This window comes from Biomphalaria glabrata, chromosome 4 (assembly GCF_947242115.1).
Source record: "Biomphalaria glabrata chromosome 4, xgBioGlab47.1, whole genome shotgun sequence".
In the NCBI taxonomy this organism is placed as follows: domain Eukaryota; kingdom Metazoa; phylum Mollusca; class Gastropoda; family Planorbidae; genus Biomphalaria; species Biomphalaria glabrata.
The window spans coordinates 3,637,660-3,656,529 of record NC_074714.1 but is presented as its reverse complement, the minus strand read 5'-3'; the positions used below and the strand labels follow the sequence as shown (position 1 = coordinate 3,656,529).

General features: G+C 35.6%; 1 protein-coding gene across 3 annotated transcripts in view; it reads left to right on the top strand.

Moving 5' to 3' along the window:
• Positions 1-2,876: 2,876 nt before the first annotated feature.
• The window catches only part of LOC106064406 (uncharacterized), a 31,579-nt gene continuing 15,585 nt past the window's right edge, over positions 2,877-18,870 (top strand). For 2 of the 3 annotated variants that reach the window (XM_056026140.1, XM_056026138.1), the window contains exons 1-2: positions 2,877-3,102; positions 17,969-18,255. In XM_056026140.1, coding sequence (XP_055882115.1) covers positions 17,997-18,255 — 259 coding nt within the window. In that variant the 5' untranslated portion in view covers positions 2,877-3,102; positions 17,969-17,996. Of the gene's footprint in view, positions 3,103-17,105; positions 17,249-17,968; positions 18,256-18,870 lie in introns of those variants that run through there. The other variant, XM_056026139.1, reaches the window with a different exon arrangement.

The window sequence follows — 18,870 nt, the reverse complement described above, 5'->3', positions numbered from 1 at the left end:
GCTGTAGATGACAGATAGTTTCTTCTTATTTCTTCGTTTTTTTAGGCTGGACAACGGCACGCTAGAAGAACGCCGCCCGAGTTGGCGCGGGGCACATTTCTTTGACGGTCAGAGTTGGATTTTGAGAGTAAGGACTTATAATCAATGTCCACTCACAAGATAGCGCCCCCTCTATTTTCTAAAAGGGCGTTTGGTGTGACCTCCGCAAAGCTCTAGGTTACTTAACATAAAGCAACCCCCATTCTTTATCTCGATTCCTCTAAGAGAAAAATGGTTTTGTTCTATTTGACCCTCTCACAGATTGATTCACGTAATTAAGTTCTTACAATCATCGAGGCAGCCAGAGCCGGATTTAAAGGAGGGCAGGTGAGCAACTGCCCAGGGGACTCCACAAGACAGGGGCATTCTTAAGAAAGGGGCCTCCACAAGAGATAAAAATATATCCGAATTTCGATGGGTCAGAAACTTTTATAAAAAAATTTTTTCGCATTTTTCAACACTTTAAATCTTAAGTCGGCTAGCAACACTGCCGTGATTAAAAAGATTCGCTAGTAGAATGCAGCTTCGGATTTACGGCAGTGAGACTATCAAGGGCCTTATCCTCCACAAGTAAAAAATATACAAGTGCTCCTTAATACCAAATGCTATTAGAGCATGGCAGAATTTAAGTCATTGGTTAACATGCATGACTATATTGACCTAGGAACAAGCGTAGGACGTAATCATCTTCTTTTTTAAAGTAACGTCTGTATTTTATAAGATAAGATATGATAAGATATAACGTTTTTTTAAAACTGAAATTTGCATATTAAAAATTGAAAATAAGATTAAATTTAAAAGTAACCCATCTCTTTCATCTAAAATATGGCATGCTTTTATGCTATATATATATACGTATAGGCCTATTTATACTTATTATTCATAAGTGGATCTCTATTGAAGCTTTCAAAAAGTGTAGTGGCCTTCACAAAAATCTTGCCCCGGGCTCTCCGCATACTTAAAACCGGCCCTGGAGGAAGCACTCATCAACCTTAGTGGAATACCCACTTGTAGTTGGTCGGGCGTTGGTCTGTAGCTCCAAACCCAAACTTTAATGGACTTCTTTTTCAACAAAACTTAATGAAACTTTTTTTTTATAAATAAACATACACAGAAATGTAAATAACAATAGAATCTGAATCACTGCCTTCCTGTCTCACATCTCTGCTTCGTTTCTCGTTCATCTCGCTCACGTGACTTCTATTAACATCAATGGACCTCATTCACCAATCGTAAACAAACATTTAGTCACGTAATAATATTGATAAAACAACGAAAAAAACGTATCACGTGACAGCCTTAGTGTATTACGTAATTTGTATAGAAGAGATAGAGAATCATGTGGCTAAATGGTGTTTGTGTACGATTGGTGAATGAGGTCCATTCTGACAGACATAGACATGGTTTCATCATCAGCCAAAAACTACAGTTTCCTATCCTCGTTGTTACCTTGGAAACACACACATAGGCCTACACTCCATACAACGTCTAGAGAAAAAAGACCGCAGAAAGACAAAAGTTCGCTGAATTTTCAAACAGTAATACAAATTTAGTTTTTCTGAGGAGAGTGTCGACAGAGAGAGAGAGAGAGAGAGAGAGAGAGATGTCTGCAGAGAGTGTATGCCTATCTGTAAAAAGATATGTGTCTGCTGAGTGTGTGTGTGTGTCTCTGCAGTGTGTGTGTATGTCTGTAGTGTGTATTTGTGTATCTTTATAAAATGTCAGTGTGTCGGCAGTTTTTAATTAGTAATGAAAAGACGGGCCATAAAGACAAAGCATCTCAGCATCTCATCTGTATCATGACTTTCGTCGCAGAGGTGCTAAGCGGTACTGACTAATACATATAATGTGATCAATGTATTAATTGTAGAGCTACTTCAAGTCCAATGTTTTAGCTAGAGGCTTATGTACAGGATCAATCCCGAAAGTCATTCTGTACGTGCAACTTGCGTCTGGCTCAAGAAAAAACTGGTCGCCCTCACCTCCGTTACGTTGATGTGATAAAACGGGATTTTAATCCAGTTATCATTGATACTGACCATTGGGAAGACATAGCCTTAGACCACACTAGTTGAAGAGAGACTGTGACCACGAAAGCTATGGACAGAGAGAAAACATGCTCCTCAGCTCTTGTAGAAAAGCGTGCCACACGGAAAATGGTCAGCTCCTCTACCACCAGAGCGAACGCCACCTTGACCTGCGATATATGTGTACTGGAGTGTCTCTCCAAAATAGGGCTCCACAGCCATATGAAAAAGTGTGCGAGATGAACCATAGTCGTTCTACGAGTGAAGGAGGCCAATATATATGTGCAGGATCAATATATAGGTTTAATATACTAATATACAGATCAAGGCTACAGGATCAATATATAGGTTTAATATACTAATATACAGATCAAGGCTACAGGATCAATCTATAGTCAATCACCGTCAATAACAATTATCTTATCTTATAAAATAGAGACGTTACTTCAAAAAAGTTGGTTTGCTAGTAACTCAGAATAATCAAGACTATGCTAGTAAAATGCTTCATTAAAATTCATTTTTTGTTGTTGTTTAAATCTTGGGGGGGGGGGGGGGGGGGGGGAGAATAGTGAAGCATAATTCATATTTGGAACACATCAAGTCCTGCATAGATTGTTTAGACAAGTTTGTATTAGCCAATGAGAATGTTAGAGTGAGGAGAACATGAAGGTACACTTGGCATGCAGATGAAAATGTCATTTTGAAGTTTTCGTCTCAATTTTACATTTTTGTCCATTCAATGCTGGCGTTTAGTATTTTTGGTGCGTGCACTAACCGGCAAATCAAGAGCACCGTTAGAACTCGGCGACGTCGTGTTGAAGAACTGGCCAGGAATTAAACTGAACGTGACTACATCAGGAGCAGACGACTCAGCAGACGTCACTCTACGTATTGTCCCCCCTTTCCCCTTTAGCTATTGTTTTTTTTTTTTTGTCTTTCTTTCCGTGGACACTTTTCAAACCTGTTTGCTTATGTTTGGTGGAGGAGCTGTGAAAACAATTTCTCGTGTTTCTATATAATTTTTTTCGTTCAATACGTGAGTATGCATTTTTAAAATACCTGTTAATTGTACATTTCTGTTATAGTTTGTTTATTCTTTTCTCAGTAATAGAGTATCAGGCATGGACATAATATAATACGCTGTATTAATTACGAACTCTGTTCTTCTATCCATCTCAATATATGTCAAAGGTGGGCCTCATGCCAGTTTATCGGCTCTGTATTCTAGAATATAAATATCTTAAAAGTCTGGTAATAATCTATATACAATTTACATTTTAAAGAGTTTACCGATTCGCACATTAAAAACGTTTTCCAGTATTTAATTATATAAACATCTCTATATCATTTGAGACTCACTGCGTAATATATATGTTTATAAGTATGTGTATATATAAGTTGACTATACCTATCGCATATTATGTAACATCACAGCCATTGTAACTCACAATGCGGCTATCATATGTTACATTTCATATTTATTCCTCAATGGTGAAGCCCTCTTGTCTTAGGTTATCATTTTCTTTGACGTAATTACATTACTAAAGAAGATAATTTAATACAATGGAATAATTTTACGCAAAACTGAACCCAGAAACATAAAATTGAATCAAGACTAAAAAAAAATAAAACATCTACATTAAACAAGAAAAACAATTAAATATACTATATAAAAAACACAATACTTCCTTTTTGCAACTTTATGGAGAGATAGTTTTTCTCTTAAAAATTAATGAAAGTTTTCTGCTCGAGAAAGAATCCTGGTTAAGCAAATCCCGGGTACGCTGTTCTGCCTCACCGTGGCACCTGGGTGGAAACGGCTACTTGAGGGGGTAGCTAGGCTAAATGAATGGCGAAACATAACTCCACGTGGGGATGTCCACGGGTAGATGAGAGTCCACCTCTTACGTGGGGCGGGGTTGTAAAAAAGTCTCCACAAACCTGTCACACATCCATGCGCCGTCCCTCAAGGGACCGTTACAAAAAAGGCGTGTCCTCCACAGTCAGCTTGGTATAACGAAGGAAAATGGCGGAGGCTCCCGGTGTTCTCGGCCTTCGGCCATGTGCAGCCAAACATGCGTCGGGGGCCAAAGGCATTGGAAACAGCAATGTTTTACATAGGCATTGACTCGGGTCTCTCTCAAACAGAACTGTGTTCACACAGGTTGTTGTTTTTTTTTTTTTACTGTTTGGCGTCCAAACAGGGTTTTTTTCAAACTTTGAGCTCGAAGAGCTTTCGGCTCAGCTCATACGACGATCAATCGATTAAGCAAATGTATAAATATTATACTTTTTTTTTTATTCCAATGATAAGCATTTAGATCTAGACTTAGAAGATAATGCGCAAAATGTTTCGGAACATTAATTGATTTAGCTCTTGAATTCATTAAAGCCTTAAATTCAGAAATTCCCGAAAGCGCTAGTCCTTTTAAGAACGCGGTAGTCTTTTCAAAACCTATCCTGGACCTAGACCTATATCGAAATCTCTAGCCAAATTTAAATATATTTAATTTTTTTATGTTTAAAAATTCTAAAAATAAAATCTAAAATAGGTTCGCAATAATCGTTCACTATAGGTTAAACAATTGCACTTGGCTACACAATATTTACACGTATCCGCTGAACTACATTAAATTTTAATCAAACGAATGACTGTTCTATTTGTGTTTATTGTTACTTAATTTCAAGATGCGAGAAAATAGATCTATCTATCTATCTATCTATCTATCTATCTATCTATCTATCTATCTATCTATCTATCTATCTATCTATCTATCTATCTATCTGTCTGTCTGTCTGTCTGTCTGTCTGTCTGTCTGTCTATCTATCTATCTATCTATCTATCTATCTATCTATCTATCTATCTATCTATCTACACAGAAAAGCGGAAAACTAGAGAAAAAAAAAGGATATAAATTAATTTCCAATGACGGAAAGATTGAGTGCAAGAATAAAGAGAAAAACCACAAGGTCAGAACGCCAAATAAAAAAAGGCAACTGTAAACAATTTAGGAAAAGATAAGAAAGCGACAGATGAGAAATGTCATTGTGAATACACAGATGAAATAGAAATACATAAGAGAAAAGCAATGAAAAGTGTTTGTGTGTGTGTGAGAGAGAGAGAGAGCGATAAAAGAGAAATAATGAAAAGACCTTAAAAAGAGAAAGAGCGAGTGCAATAAAGTGGTAATCTAGACCTAGATTTAGTCTCTAGCCAAATTTACATTTATTTATTTTCACTTTGAAAAATTATACCGGTCAAACTAGAAATTTCCCCATGTGGCCAACGAGCTAGTCATTCTTTTCTCATCTATATACATCCACTGTTCGATGAAAAACGTTAGAGCCATTTTTGAGATCAGCTGTCCGTTCCCCCTACATGAAAAGGGGGGGGGGGTGACTTGAAAAGAGGTATTGTAAAAAGATAGAGAAAGAGTTACAAAGACAGAAGCAAGAGGGGAGTGGCGGAGCACAAGAAAACGTTTTAATAGAGTGAGAAGAGTAAAGGAATGATGGGAAGGAATTCTATATAGCTGGGACAGCATCGGGATTGTGTGGATACTTTGCAGAAGGGAAGGAATCATATATATAGGCCTATATTATACTAGCCGGATATGACCTTTGGCCTGCGGGCCTTAGTTTTTGGTATTTTTGATCTACAGGATTTAATTTATGATTATGTCAAAAAGTGGTAAATGTTCCCTTCACTTTTTTTTAAATTTTGTCACGTAAATAAAAGTAAAGCGTGAAAATGGGTTTATCCGTTCAGCCGACGTATTCATATCAAATCTAATATACTGTGAAACGGGTTTTCCCGATGTTAAAATGTTTCGCTCTGTAATAGAGATAAATTTAGACATGTTATTTTATTTTTTGGGACCCTCCCCGGTCGTGAAGTGACAATAAACATAACACTACGGTCTCCACTATGATCTAAGGAACATTTATGTCAATTTTTGTCAAGATTGGTCAGACGGTTTAGATTTCTATACGAGACATACATACATACAAACGCCTTACTTTCTGCTTCATAGTATATGTATATATCTCTTGAAAGAGAGAGAGAGAGAGAGAGAGAGAGAGAGAGAGAGAAAGGACTTTAGGAGAAAGAAGGTAATTGAAAAGAGAGGGAGAGAAAGAGAAACTGAAAAAGAATAAAGAGATTGATGGAAGAGGAGTAAAAAAAAAAGATTAAAAAGGATTTTTTTTTAAATGGTATGGGTAGAGATATTGTTGAATTAGGGGGAAAAAAAAGAAAAATTCCGAAGGGAAATCAAGAAAACGTCGAGACAGAGAGCATATATACTGAGATAGAGACAGGGGTAAAGACAGAGACACAGTTGTGAAGAAAACAACGGGGAAAAAAAACAAAAAACAACATGGGACATATTTTTAAACATCAAATTTAAAACTTTACGACCAAAAAAAAAATGTCTTAAAGAAAAAAAAAAGTCAAAATTTAATTAACAAATCCAGCCCGTTAATGAAATTCAGAAACAAGACGACAATGTCATGTTGACCTAGCCTACAGCCACGTCGACTTTCCATCTGTTGACATTCTGACTTAAACTTTTTGGTTTTCAGCAAGAGACCAACTTTTTCTTTTTTTTTTTTTTTTTTTACCACTTTATTAATTAAAAAAAAAGTTGTCATTCAGAGAGGAAAATTACACCTGAGAATCACTAAAATTAATAACCTATTTGTTAATTAACTATTGGTAATTAATGATTTTGTTTGTTATGGAACAAGGGAAAGAAATTGCACATGACTGATATGGCGGTAAAAGTATAATTAGTCCCCTTTATACTTTGCTTTAAAGTATGAAACTAACAATGTACAAAACCTTCTATTTTCATAAGCACTTCTCTGGTACTGTGGTTAGTGTGTTGGCCTGATGAGGCTTGAGGAGGCTAGAGCCCTCGAGTTCTGATCCAGGTCGTTCGATGTTTTCTTTTTTTTTTAAATAAATCTAATTAAAAAGCTATCACGCTAACATTCACTTGGATACTCCTCTCTTTCTACCCCCCCCCCTTTTTTTTCCCAAACCGGTCCAGACAGGTGCCCAGATCATAGAGTATTGAGAAAGCCAAAAAGCATGAAATTGCGTTAAACAAAAACAATTGGTAAAAATATTTCTAATCGCACAGATTTATTGTTGGTCCAGATCTATTACAAATTTAATTACATGACTGGTTGAAGCTAGTTGATAGAACTACACTTTAGCTTCCCCCCCTCCCATGTATTTCTACGCGTATTGTGCTTATATACTCCTACGATTCTAATTAATATATAAAAAGTATATTAAATTTCTTTTTGGTCTACCTTAGCTTACATAAAACAAGGCTGTAACAAGAGCCTTGAGTAAAGAATCTATTTTTATCCAATCAATATTGTCATGTTTTCTTGCAATCAGACTATACTATTCGTTCTAGTGAAAACAAATAGTCGCAGGTCAGATTAAATCTAATAAAGAGCTTCAAAGAAGGAGTCACCACTGGCCGATACTATTATGCACGTAAGATCATCTTCGTGTTAGGTAAGACGTCTTCATATAGATTCTTTTTTTATTTTTTCTCTAATACTAATCGTCAACCTAACGATGTACACTACTTAGAAGAATTTCAACTTTTCTGACAGTAGAGCTAGACGAATTTCGACCTTTCTGACAAGAGTAAGAAGAATTTCGAACATTCTGACACTATTAGAAGAATTTCGACCATTCTGATACTAGCATTAGGAGAATTTCAACCATTCTGATACTAGCATTAGAAGAATTTCAACCATTCTGAAACTATTAGAAGAATTTCAACCATTCTGACACTATTAGAAGAATTTCAACCATTCTGACACTATTAGAAGAATTTCGACCATTCTGACACTAGCGTTAGAAGAATTTCGACCATTCTGACACTAGCGTTAGAAGAATTTCGACCATTCTGACACTAGCGTTAGAAGAATTTCGACCATTCTGACACTAGCGTTTGAAGAATTTCGACCATTCTGGCACAATTAGAAGAATTTCAACCATTCTGACATTATTAGAAGAATTTCGACCATTCTGACACTAGCGTTAGAAGAATTTCGACCATTCTGGCACAATTAGAAGAATTTCAACCATTCTGACACTATTAGAAGAATTTCGACCATTCTGACACTAGCGTTAGAAGAATTTCGACCATTCTGACACTAGAAATTCAAGACAAATCAATTAAGTGAAGACGTTTCGAAATTTTTTCTTCAACAAGTTTTTGAATCGATATTGTTGCAGACGCCTCCCGCAAAAAAAAATAAAAAATAGGCCTACTTTTTTAAAGGGTCTTCTCGAGGATGAAACGATGTCTTTAACTTAAGATTGTTTACTTTGGGAAATATTGTTCATAATGTCCTATTCTTTATTTGTATTCATGGATTGATAACTTCAATGAAAAATGAATTGACCTGCTTCGTCCCAACCCTCTTGGCCAGGACGTCGGCCCCAGCTCCCCTTTGACAGGACCTCGTGCGCTACCCCTCGGCCCCCCTTCCCCCAATGTTTGAGAAACGCTTCCCTTATGGAATGCCACAATTAATTTTAAACACAGTTGTCTTCTCTTAGCTTGCATTTTGATCTCAAAGATCCTGTTTACACGACTTAAGCAATAAAACAGAGCAACACAAATGGAAAAGCGATAAGGAGCAATGTGAGGGCAATATAAGGTCATCTAAAACAAAAGTAAGACAATAAAAAGAGGATTGTTTCGAAATAAATAGACAAAACTAATCAATGTCGTGGACGCCACTTTTAAGAGATCACAGTTTTAAGAGATCACAGTTTTAAGAGATCACAGTTTTAAGAGATCACAGTTTTAAGAGATCACAGTTTTAAGAGATCACAGTTTTAAGAGATCACAGTTTTAAGAGATCACAGTTTTAAGAGATCACAGTTTTAAGAGATCACAGTTTTAAGTTTAAAAGATCACAGTTTTAAGAGATCACAGTTTTAAGAGATCACACTTTTCAGAGATCACAGTTTTAAGAGATCACAGTTTTAAGAGATCACAGTCTTAAGAGATCACAGTTTTAAGAGATCACAGTTTTAAGAGATTACAGTCTTAAGAGATCACAGTTTTAAAAGATCACAGTTTTAAGAGATCACAGTTTAAGAGATCACAATTTTAAGAGATCACAGTTTTAAGAGATCACAGTTTTATGAGATCACAGTTTTATGAGATCACAGTTTTAAGAGATCACAGTTTTAAGAGATCACAGTTTTAAGAGATTACAGTTTTAAGAGATTACAGTTTAAAGAGATCACAGTTTTAAGAGATCACAATTTTAAGAGATCACAGTTTTAAGAGATCACAGTTTTAAGAGATTACAGTTTTAAGAGATTACAGTTTAAAGAGATCACACTTTTCAGAGATCACAGTTTTAAGAGATCACAGTTTTAAGAGATCACAGTCTTAAGAGATCACAGTTTTAAGAGATCACAGTTTTAAGAGATTACAGTCTTAAGAGATCACAGTTTTAAAAGATCACAGTTTTAAGAGATCACAGTTTAAGAGATCACAATTTTAAGAGATCACAGTTTTAAGAGATCACAGTTTTATGAGATCACAGTTTTATGAGATCACAGTTTTAAGAGATCACAGTTTTAAGAGATCACAGTTTTAAGAGATTACAGTTTTAAGAGATTACAGTTTAAAGAGATCACAGTTTTAAGAGATCACAATTTTAAGAGATCACAGTTTTAAGAGATCACAGTTTTAAGAGATTACAGTTTTAAGAGATTACAGTTTAAAGAGATCACAGTTTTAAGAGATCACAATTTTAAGAGATCATAGTTTTAAGAGATCACAGTTTAAGAGATCACAATTTTAAGAGATCACAGTTTTAAGAGATCACAGTTTTATGAGATCACAGTTTTATGAGATCACAGTTTTAAGAGATTACAGTTTAAGAGATCACAGTTTTAAGAGATCACAATTTTAAGAGATCGCAGTTTTAAGAGATCACAGTTTTGAGAGATCACAGTTTTAAGAGATCACAGTTTTGAGAGATCACAGGTTTAAGAGATCACAGTTTTAAGAAATCACAGTTTTGAGAGATCACAGTTTTAAGAGATCACAGTTTTAAGAGATCACAGTTTTAAGAAATCACAGTTTTAAGAGATCACAGTTTTAAGAGATCACAGTTTTAAGAAATCACAGTTTTAAGATATCACAGTTGTCATCCAAGTAGTAACATTCTTTATCCCATGACAAGTGAAAGAGCTTAGGGTTTAATTTTGCAGTGCTAAAAATTTTCATAGAAAAATTAACGCACATTTTTAAAATCACTAGATTGCCAAACACTTTCTCTATTCTGCATAAATGTTACACCATAAAAGCTAGCTATTTAAAATAAACAAAAGACTCACGGAAATCTCTATTTTTAGAGACTGATGTAAATCTACGAAATGGAGAAAATCCTGAAATAGAAAACATATTGGTGTCTCCGGTGTACAAAATAAAGGTCGTGTTGACAAACTAGGTTTTTTTTTGGCACTTTTTAGCACCGCCAAATCAAATGTTCAAAACTCTTCCGTTTCAAGCTCAATTTCGTTCTTATTTAGTTGGCAGCATTGAACTTCAGTTGACCGTCCTTGACATTGTTTAGTTTTTATCGAAAATCTCCTAAATATATATAGAAAACTGTTCCGTCTGTTTATTGACCATAGAGTCACGTCAAGCGAAATGGAACATTTCTTGTATAAATACATTTTGCTACAACAGTTTTTGGCTTTCCTACTAACAGGGGCGGACTGAGTGTCAAAATCGGCCCGGGCATTTCTATGCTTTTCGGCCCACAAATTCTATATCATATGATGGGCATCCATTTCTAGGTATACCTGTCATTCATTATCTGAAGTTTGATAATGTATTAATATGCATGTATACAGTGAGCTCTACATCTTTATTAGAAATACAGGCCTTATGTTACTTTTTAATCGCTAAGTGTGTAGGCCCTAAAAGGATGAAGCCTACTAGTAGCACTGTCTACGTAGGAAGGCTATTACATTATTTTGGAAAATGTGTTAAATTAAAATGGTATTACACTGTAGAGTCTGTGAAAGATTTGTTTTTAAACACGACGCACAGAGGGCCTTTTTATAAGAGAATATTATAAAACCTTGAACATTTTCATACGTGCCATAGTGACATCGATGCGGCCATTTCGGTGGCTCTACCGGCCCATTTGGGTACCGGCCCACCGGGCATTTGCCCAAATGCCCATATAGCCAGTCCGCCCCTGCCTACTGAGAATAATAAGTGAAATCAAGTGTGTCAAATACTAAGTACACTTTTATGCCCCCCAATTCCATCTCGTTTTAGTGACGCTTCTGTCTAGCCCAATGGGCGGTAAAGCGTTGAATGACCTAATTATAAATTAGGTCAATCTTCACAGCCCTTTAAAGGGTCGAAGTAGGAAGTAACGACTTGTCAGTGACGGTACTAGGGGAGAGGTGGGGCGACTCAAAACGGGTATCTATAAAATACCAGACTTCGGTTAATGGACATCAACTGTGCGTTTCACTGGGCCAATAAGTCAAAACTTGAGTTTCGAATAAAAGGCGATTTTCGTTTAACCGGATGTCTTTATAAAATAGATGGCCGGATGTACAATTAGCAGATATTGAAAGTGGAAAAGGTCTTGCTGCGGATGGAAGGAGACTCGCTTAGTATTATATCCGCTTAATGAGCCAATCGATCGTTCTTGACAGTAAAAACAACCTTGGACTTCCCCCTTTTAATGTCTGCCATGACTGCCAATTAAGAAGTAGCAACTAGGTCCCTAAAGTCAAAGTTCAAAGCAGTGCGGATAAAAACACTAATAAAACTATCAACTTCACCTATCCCTTAGTCGGTTGAACCGTTAGGAAACCACAAAAGATCTGTCACCCGTCTTTCTCCCTTCCTCTATGTCCTTTGTCTTGGATAGAATTTCACTCAATGACAGGCTTGTTAATTCTTTGATGTTGTCTTCCCATCTCCTTCTCTGTCTTCATATTCTTCCTGGTACTGTTCCCTGAAGGAATGTCTTTGCGAGCCCTGAAGACCTTGTGATATGGCCATAGAGTTTGAGTTTACGTTTTTTTTTTGACAGTGGGGGTCATCGTGGGGCCTAATTGCTGTATTAATCCTGTTTTTAATTTCTTCATTCGTGATGCGCCTTTTTAAGTGATACCTAGGATCTTTCTGTAGCATCTTAGCTCCATTGCTAGGATCCTCTTCTACAGATCTGCAGACAGCGTCCATGAGTCACATGCAAAATAGAATGGTGCTTTCATTTTGTAACTATAAAAACTTGCTATTCCGATTTCCCCATATGTTGAAGAATAGTTAAATTTCCAGCTTTATGAAATATGCATATATTTTTAAATATCTAAAGATCAGAAGAAGTGAGGGGATGGACCTCAATTTGACGCGAGAATCTAAAAGAATAAATAAATGGTAGCCAAGGGTGATGGATGTATTTAACAGTGTTTTGTTTTGTTGTTAGTTTCATATCTCCGAAACCGGTGTGAGTTGTTGATTTGGAATTGCTCCTAAAACAACACCAACACGTGAAGTCTATAGTGCATGTTAGTATATAGCATTGCTATTATATATAACAGATTTTTAAAAATGGGCTAGTCATTAGTCCATCTCCGTTTTATTTCAGCCGAAATGATATTTTCAAAATGGCCCTTTCTTTAAGACTATTTTTCTTTAGAATGGAGGCTATCCTAAACACGAAAAGCGTGTAGCGTTGTTACGTGCGCAGCGTAGTGTGAATGTTGTATGGTGCGAATGTATGTTAACTCTTTCTCTCCTAACTGACGATACCAGCGTTGATTCCACCAGAATGTGGTAAATAATTACGGAGAGAAGGAGTTAAAAGAAGAGGACGATTAGAAAAGATGACTTATTGTAAACGAGGTTATTAGTGACATATTTTTGTTGAATCAAGATTAAAGTTGTCATAATCTACTGTCTGCTGAGTCTGTTTAGGCGTGGGATTAAGAGTCTCATCTGATCTCGTCTTTATTCTGTACAGTTCTAATTCTAAACTAAGCCTTTCGGTTTAAGATCCATTCCCAGCTTCTTTCTTTATAAGCAAATAATTTACAAGACAAGTGGATGAAGAGTTCTGATATTCATGATTCTAGCATTTTATCATCACAAAGAAGATATAAGACACCGATCACAAAAAAACAAATAGACATTAAAACTCTATTGTTCCTTTGGCAATCAAATCGTTGAATAATATATCCCTTAACTGTAACTAACTGTAATGTTAAAGAGACACTGGGTATGAACGTATATAATGTATGCTATCGTACATATTGTTTGCTCAAATCATGTATTGTAATGCACAATTGTAAGACAAATTTCCTCTCGGGTAATAAAGATTATTGTTATCATTATTAGGAAATATAATGTGGCTAAAAAAATTCAACATGATTAAAGGATGAACTTTGACCCTGTAATAATTATTCGAAAGAGAACCAAATTCTCTTGTGTGGTGACTGATCATCAAGGTCACTTCTGGTTTTAAAACGGATTAGTGGACGGCCAGGTAAACAAACAGTCTGAATAGCAGCGCCGTTGATTGGTTTGGGAGGAGGGGTTGAGAAGGAAAGAATTAGAGAGAAGGAACTGCTTTTTTTTTTAAAGCTAACTTTCTTGGAATAATTGTGACCGGACACTGGTCAGACTTGGTGACAATCAAGTGAACAGAGTCCATTTGTCCAGATCAATTTTCATTTCTTCCAATGAAGCGAGTGTCTCGTTTTAGAATATTTCTTAAGGATGAGGGATAGGGATATAGAGAAGAGAAGGGAAAAAAAAAAACAATACTGCTAAGGACTATAGACAGACAGACAAACAGACAGACAGACAGATAGATAGCTAGCTAGCTAGCTAGATAGATAGATAGATGGATGGATGGATGGATGGATGGATGGATGGATGGATAGATAGATAGATAGTTAGTTAGTTAGTTAGTTAGTTAGTTAGATAGATAGATAGATAGATAGATAGATAGATAGATAAATAGATAGATAAATAGATAGATAGATAGATAGACAGAGAGACAGATAATAGATAGATAGATAGATAGATAGATAGATAGATAGATAGATAGATAGATAGATAGATAGATAGATAGATAGATAGAAATCGTTTGTCTCACCATGACCATAGAGTCATAGACCAACTATCCGGAGCATTTCTGCCAGCACCTCATACATTTTTTGTTCCTTATGTAGTTCTCTCGTTCAAAAACAACAAACCTAGGTGCTGATTTGAGAAAATCGAATACTAATGGGAAAATACCTAGTTCGAATGCTGTTTGAATGTACATTTGACAGTTAGCTAAGTCAGTTTAAAGTTATGGAACAAGTATTTGTATGTACGTAAATGTTCTTTACTGGCTTCTTTTTTCATTCGTTCACCACTCACCTCTTACTATTCTCCTACTTGTGGTGCATGAACAAATAAATACTCACATTGAATCTATCACTTACCTTGCGCTTAGAACAAATAAGTTATTTCAAGATCAAAACCACAGTTATTAAATTAACCCAAAAAATTTTTATTCCCAATTTTTTACCCTATATATTTTTTTAAAAGCCTACATAGCAAAAAGCACGAGATTATACCTCTTTCTGTTTTAAGCACTATTGAAAATTTGTGAAAGAAAATTGAAATGTAATTCACAGACCAGAAATGAGTGTGTTTTGGGAGGGAGTTTTAAAGCGTTCCGTTCCAATTAAGCGTAACATTAACTTCCAATAAGGGGACTGTTGAAATGCGGGCAGTTTTATCGAAACCAACAAAAATATGAGCATCACAATTTGCTTGATGTAGGATTAGGGCTAGTTGCTTTTAACCACCTCCCACGATTTGACTTTTGAGAATGTGAATCACAGCAAAGGAAAAATGAGACAGGACAAAACATATATTTTAATATTACTGGTTTTTTTTTGGTTTCTTCAAATTTAGTTCAGACAAAATGTTTGTTTGTTTGTAAAATGTTTTACATGTTTCGAATGTTCCTTCAGAGTTGAAGATAGTTTACTTCCTAGTCCAAGCCTCCCGCAGGACGACGTGGGATGGGAGAGGGCAGGGTTTGAACCCGGGACCATCGATAAATCCAAACGACAGTCCAGCGCGCAAACGCGCACGACCAGGCAGCCATATTTTAGTATGGCATACTAAAAAAAAAAAGACGTATTAATCCATTGACATGTACAGTAATGACGTGTGCATCATTCGCAAGGGAAAATCTAGTTCTTTTTTTTTTTTTTTTTTCACAAATCTTATTTCAACTCACTGTCTGGTAAAAATTGTGTACACGTTATTTCTCCCACACCCATTCTCGGATGAAGTTGAAACTTCGCACAATTATTTTTGACATAAACAAGGCATGAATCAATAAAAAAAAAAGTAACCAATTAGACAATATATTACTGGTGATTCATTATTTTTTTTAATAGCAACAAGGGAAATTAATACTTCACAGTATTCAAAGTCATTGGTTAATATGCATGGCTGAATGCATGACGCGTAGGACGTAATCATCTTCTTTTTTGAAGTAACATCTGTATTATATAAGATAAGATACGATAAAATTCACAGTTATGGCCAAATTTGTTGGGTTTTGCCCCCTTCAATAATTTTTAATTCTCCCTCACGCATTCTATCAAGTTGATACTTTAAACAATTATTTATTTTACCTAACAAAGCACGAATCAATAAACTAAAATGTTCAGTAATTTAATTTTTTGGTTATTAATTATTTTGTTTGATGTGGAATAAAGGAAATAGCTTGTACATATTTGGTAGATATTGTTTTAAGGACGGAGTTCCTCCCCTTTAGGTACGTTTTTTCTTTTTTAAAAAGGGTTTTAAAAATATTTTGCTTGTTTTATTCTTTTCGAAAGGGATAGAGACGGAACGTTGTGTTCCTATTTCTGTCTCTCTTCAAACATTTGTCCCCATAGTGGGGAGAGGGCAGACACAGGCTGAGAAGTAGAGAGGCAGAAATGGAAGAGCGACTACCATCACAGGTTCTAGCGTCTGCGAGGGCTGCCTCACGCCCACATCAGACGTGGCCAGTTTTTTCTTCATCTCAAGTGCAAATGATGTTTATCGTTTGACTCATACATAAAACGCCACTGTTTAGTGCTTATTCCGTTGACGCCGCCTTAATCTTTTACCTTTTTTTTGTAAACTGATAAGAATTCGCGCCTTATTTAAAAAAAAAAAAGTATTATTGAAGCAAATTTTAAGTGACATTTTAAAATTGGATAACTATATATAATTAACTAAATGTTGTGAAGTGATATTAACTCTTTCTCTCCGTAATTATTCTTCACCCTCCGATAGCATTATTCGTTTTGCTCATTTGTATTTCACTATCCCGTTATGATTACGCTTCAATAACTTTTTTGTTTGTTATCAGAAAATGTTATATTTGGTATTGAATTATAGGGGAATGCATGATCATTTACACAACACAAATTAAAGTTTATAAATCCAAATACCAATTTAGTTTAATGGATGTCAAATCAACGTTGGCATCGTCAATTAGGAGAGAAAGAGTTAAAACTGCGATTTCCCTCCTAAATTTAGGGAAAAATAAAATTAGTTGTTTTTCTTTTCTTAAATATATATTAAAATTACCTGTCATTTTTTCAGATGTAATTCTTTCATTAAATATTTTTCGCTCAGAAATTTTTGATTTACAAACTTATTTTCCGAGTACAGTTTTTAATATATCGCAATATAGATAGATAGATAGATAGATAGATATATAGTAGATAGATAGATAGATAGATAGATAGATAGATAGATAGAGTGTGAGTTTAAGCTTCTAATTAACATAAATGATTAGGTTAACATATTGTCACACATATTTTTTAAAGGCAGGCGCATCTTTATAAGATAGAATAGCTTGTTAGGATGTGCAAATCATTCTTTGGTGTTAGATTTTCTGCTGTATATTTATGATATTTGGCACTAATGTAGTTCTTTGATTCCTGTTAGACCTTAAAGTTAGTCAGTCCTCTTTGCCAAGTGATTCTTACAATTATGAGACTTTACTGATTTCGTATTGTTATATAGGCCTACCTCAAACTAGTTTTTATGCCAGGTGGGATCAACAACTTATGCCAGGTATGATCAACATTTTTCTGCCGGATATGGCCTACTGGCTAGTGGCTAATACTATTGCAGTGACAGTTGAATCAATTAGCCTGAATGTACTTACAATTTTTACTTGTTTTGTAAATTGATTTTTTTATTGATTCTATTCTTTTATTGTCAATGTAAAATGGCCAGCACTGTTTAACCGCGACCCAAACCAGACACTTCTAGGTTAATAACACTGGTCCCTACATCCATATTTATTTTGAATGTAATGCTTACATAATACTCCTATTTACGGCGCCTCATGTAATGGAAATATCTACGTTACTACTTAGTGCTTATGTCTGCAGAAGCGTTAAAAGTAAGTAAAGTAAAGTTACCCTTTCAGACCTTGCGATCTATAGGGCAGATAGTGTAAAGGTCATCTGTTATATTTTTTTTTTGGCCAACGCTTAACGAGCAGGGTGTCATGTGACCAGCACAATGACCAACCGCGTTTACTTTTCCCCAACTAATGTCAGTTGCCCATTAGAGCTAGGTGGATTCAGAGACGCCATAAAAATCCTGTAATTCAAAAGCGCAGTCTTCACCAAGATTCGAAACCAAGACCTCAGTTTCAGAAGCCAAGCGATTAACCACTCAGCCACCGCGCCTTCAAGAAGAGTTAAATATATTAAATTATTAATTGTAAGACCATTTGTCAGTGGCCAACTGATACAATAAGATACGTCTGCCTTTTCTTTTCAGATGTCGTTCTTCCATTAGCTCATTTTTAATGACACTTGACTCCAGGTCCAGCATGTCTTCAGTTCTTTACTTCAGCCTTCTGGTAGCCACGTCTGCTGTTTTAATTGTAGCAGCTGAAGGCCAGGGCATGAACAAGTCAAGCCATATCGTTGTGGTCTTAGTGGACGGCTTAGACAGAGAGACAGGGAACTGCCACCGGGCAGTTAACATATCTTCTGTTGGATTTCTGGTGCAGGTCTTCGCTGACCTGGTGAATAACGTGACTAACAGAACTGCTATCTCCACAGGTTAGTTGTAACTAGTGACCAATGTTGCTTATTATAAGTATACACTTAGCTTAATGAATGACTTTTACTATAGTATAATTATTTAGAATGTTATTGTATATATTACTAAACTATGATAAATTAGACCAGTGCTCCGGCGAGGCCTGAATATGTGTTCCACAAAACACTGGTATAATTAACTAGTAGTCCAACACGTGAATTAATCTTCCTTAAAAAATAAGCAAAGTGTTCCTGTAGGTGCTCAGAATGTGTGAATTGTTCCTTTAAAGAAAAAGTCTGGGAAACACTGAATTAGGCTAATGACAACCAGCAAGCAAACTTACAAATCTTTTTTTTTTTTCATTTTCGGTCATGATATCTAAAAAAAAAAATATTCATACTCAGTCGAGCTATTTTGAAATTATCTTTTTTTGTGATAAGGTAAAGCCAAATTAGGATCTCTTTATTTTAGAACCCACCATTGTATCATACCTGTTCATTGAGGATAAGCAACGAACTATGTCTCAGGAGGAATACATATTGTAGAATGTTCAGTCACAACAACTTTCCCTTGGAAGCAGACATCATATTATTTTGTTGTCATTTTTTGTACTATGCTTGACAATGGGCAGAAGC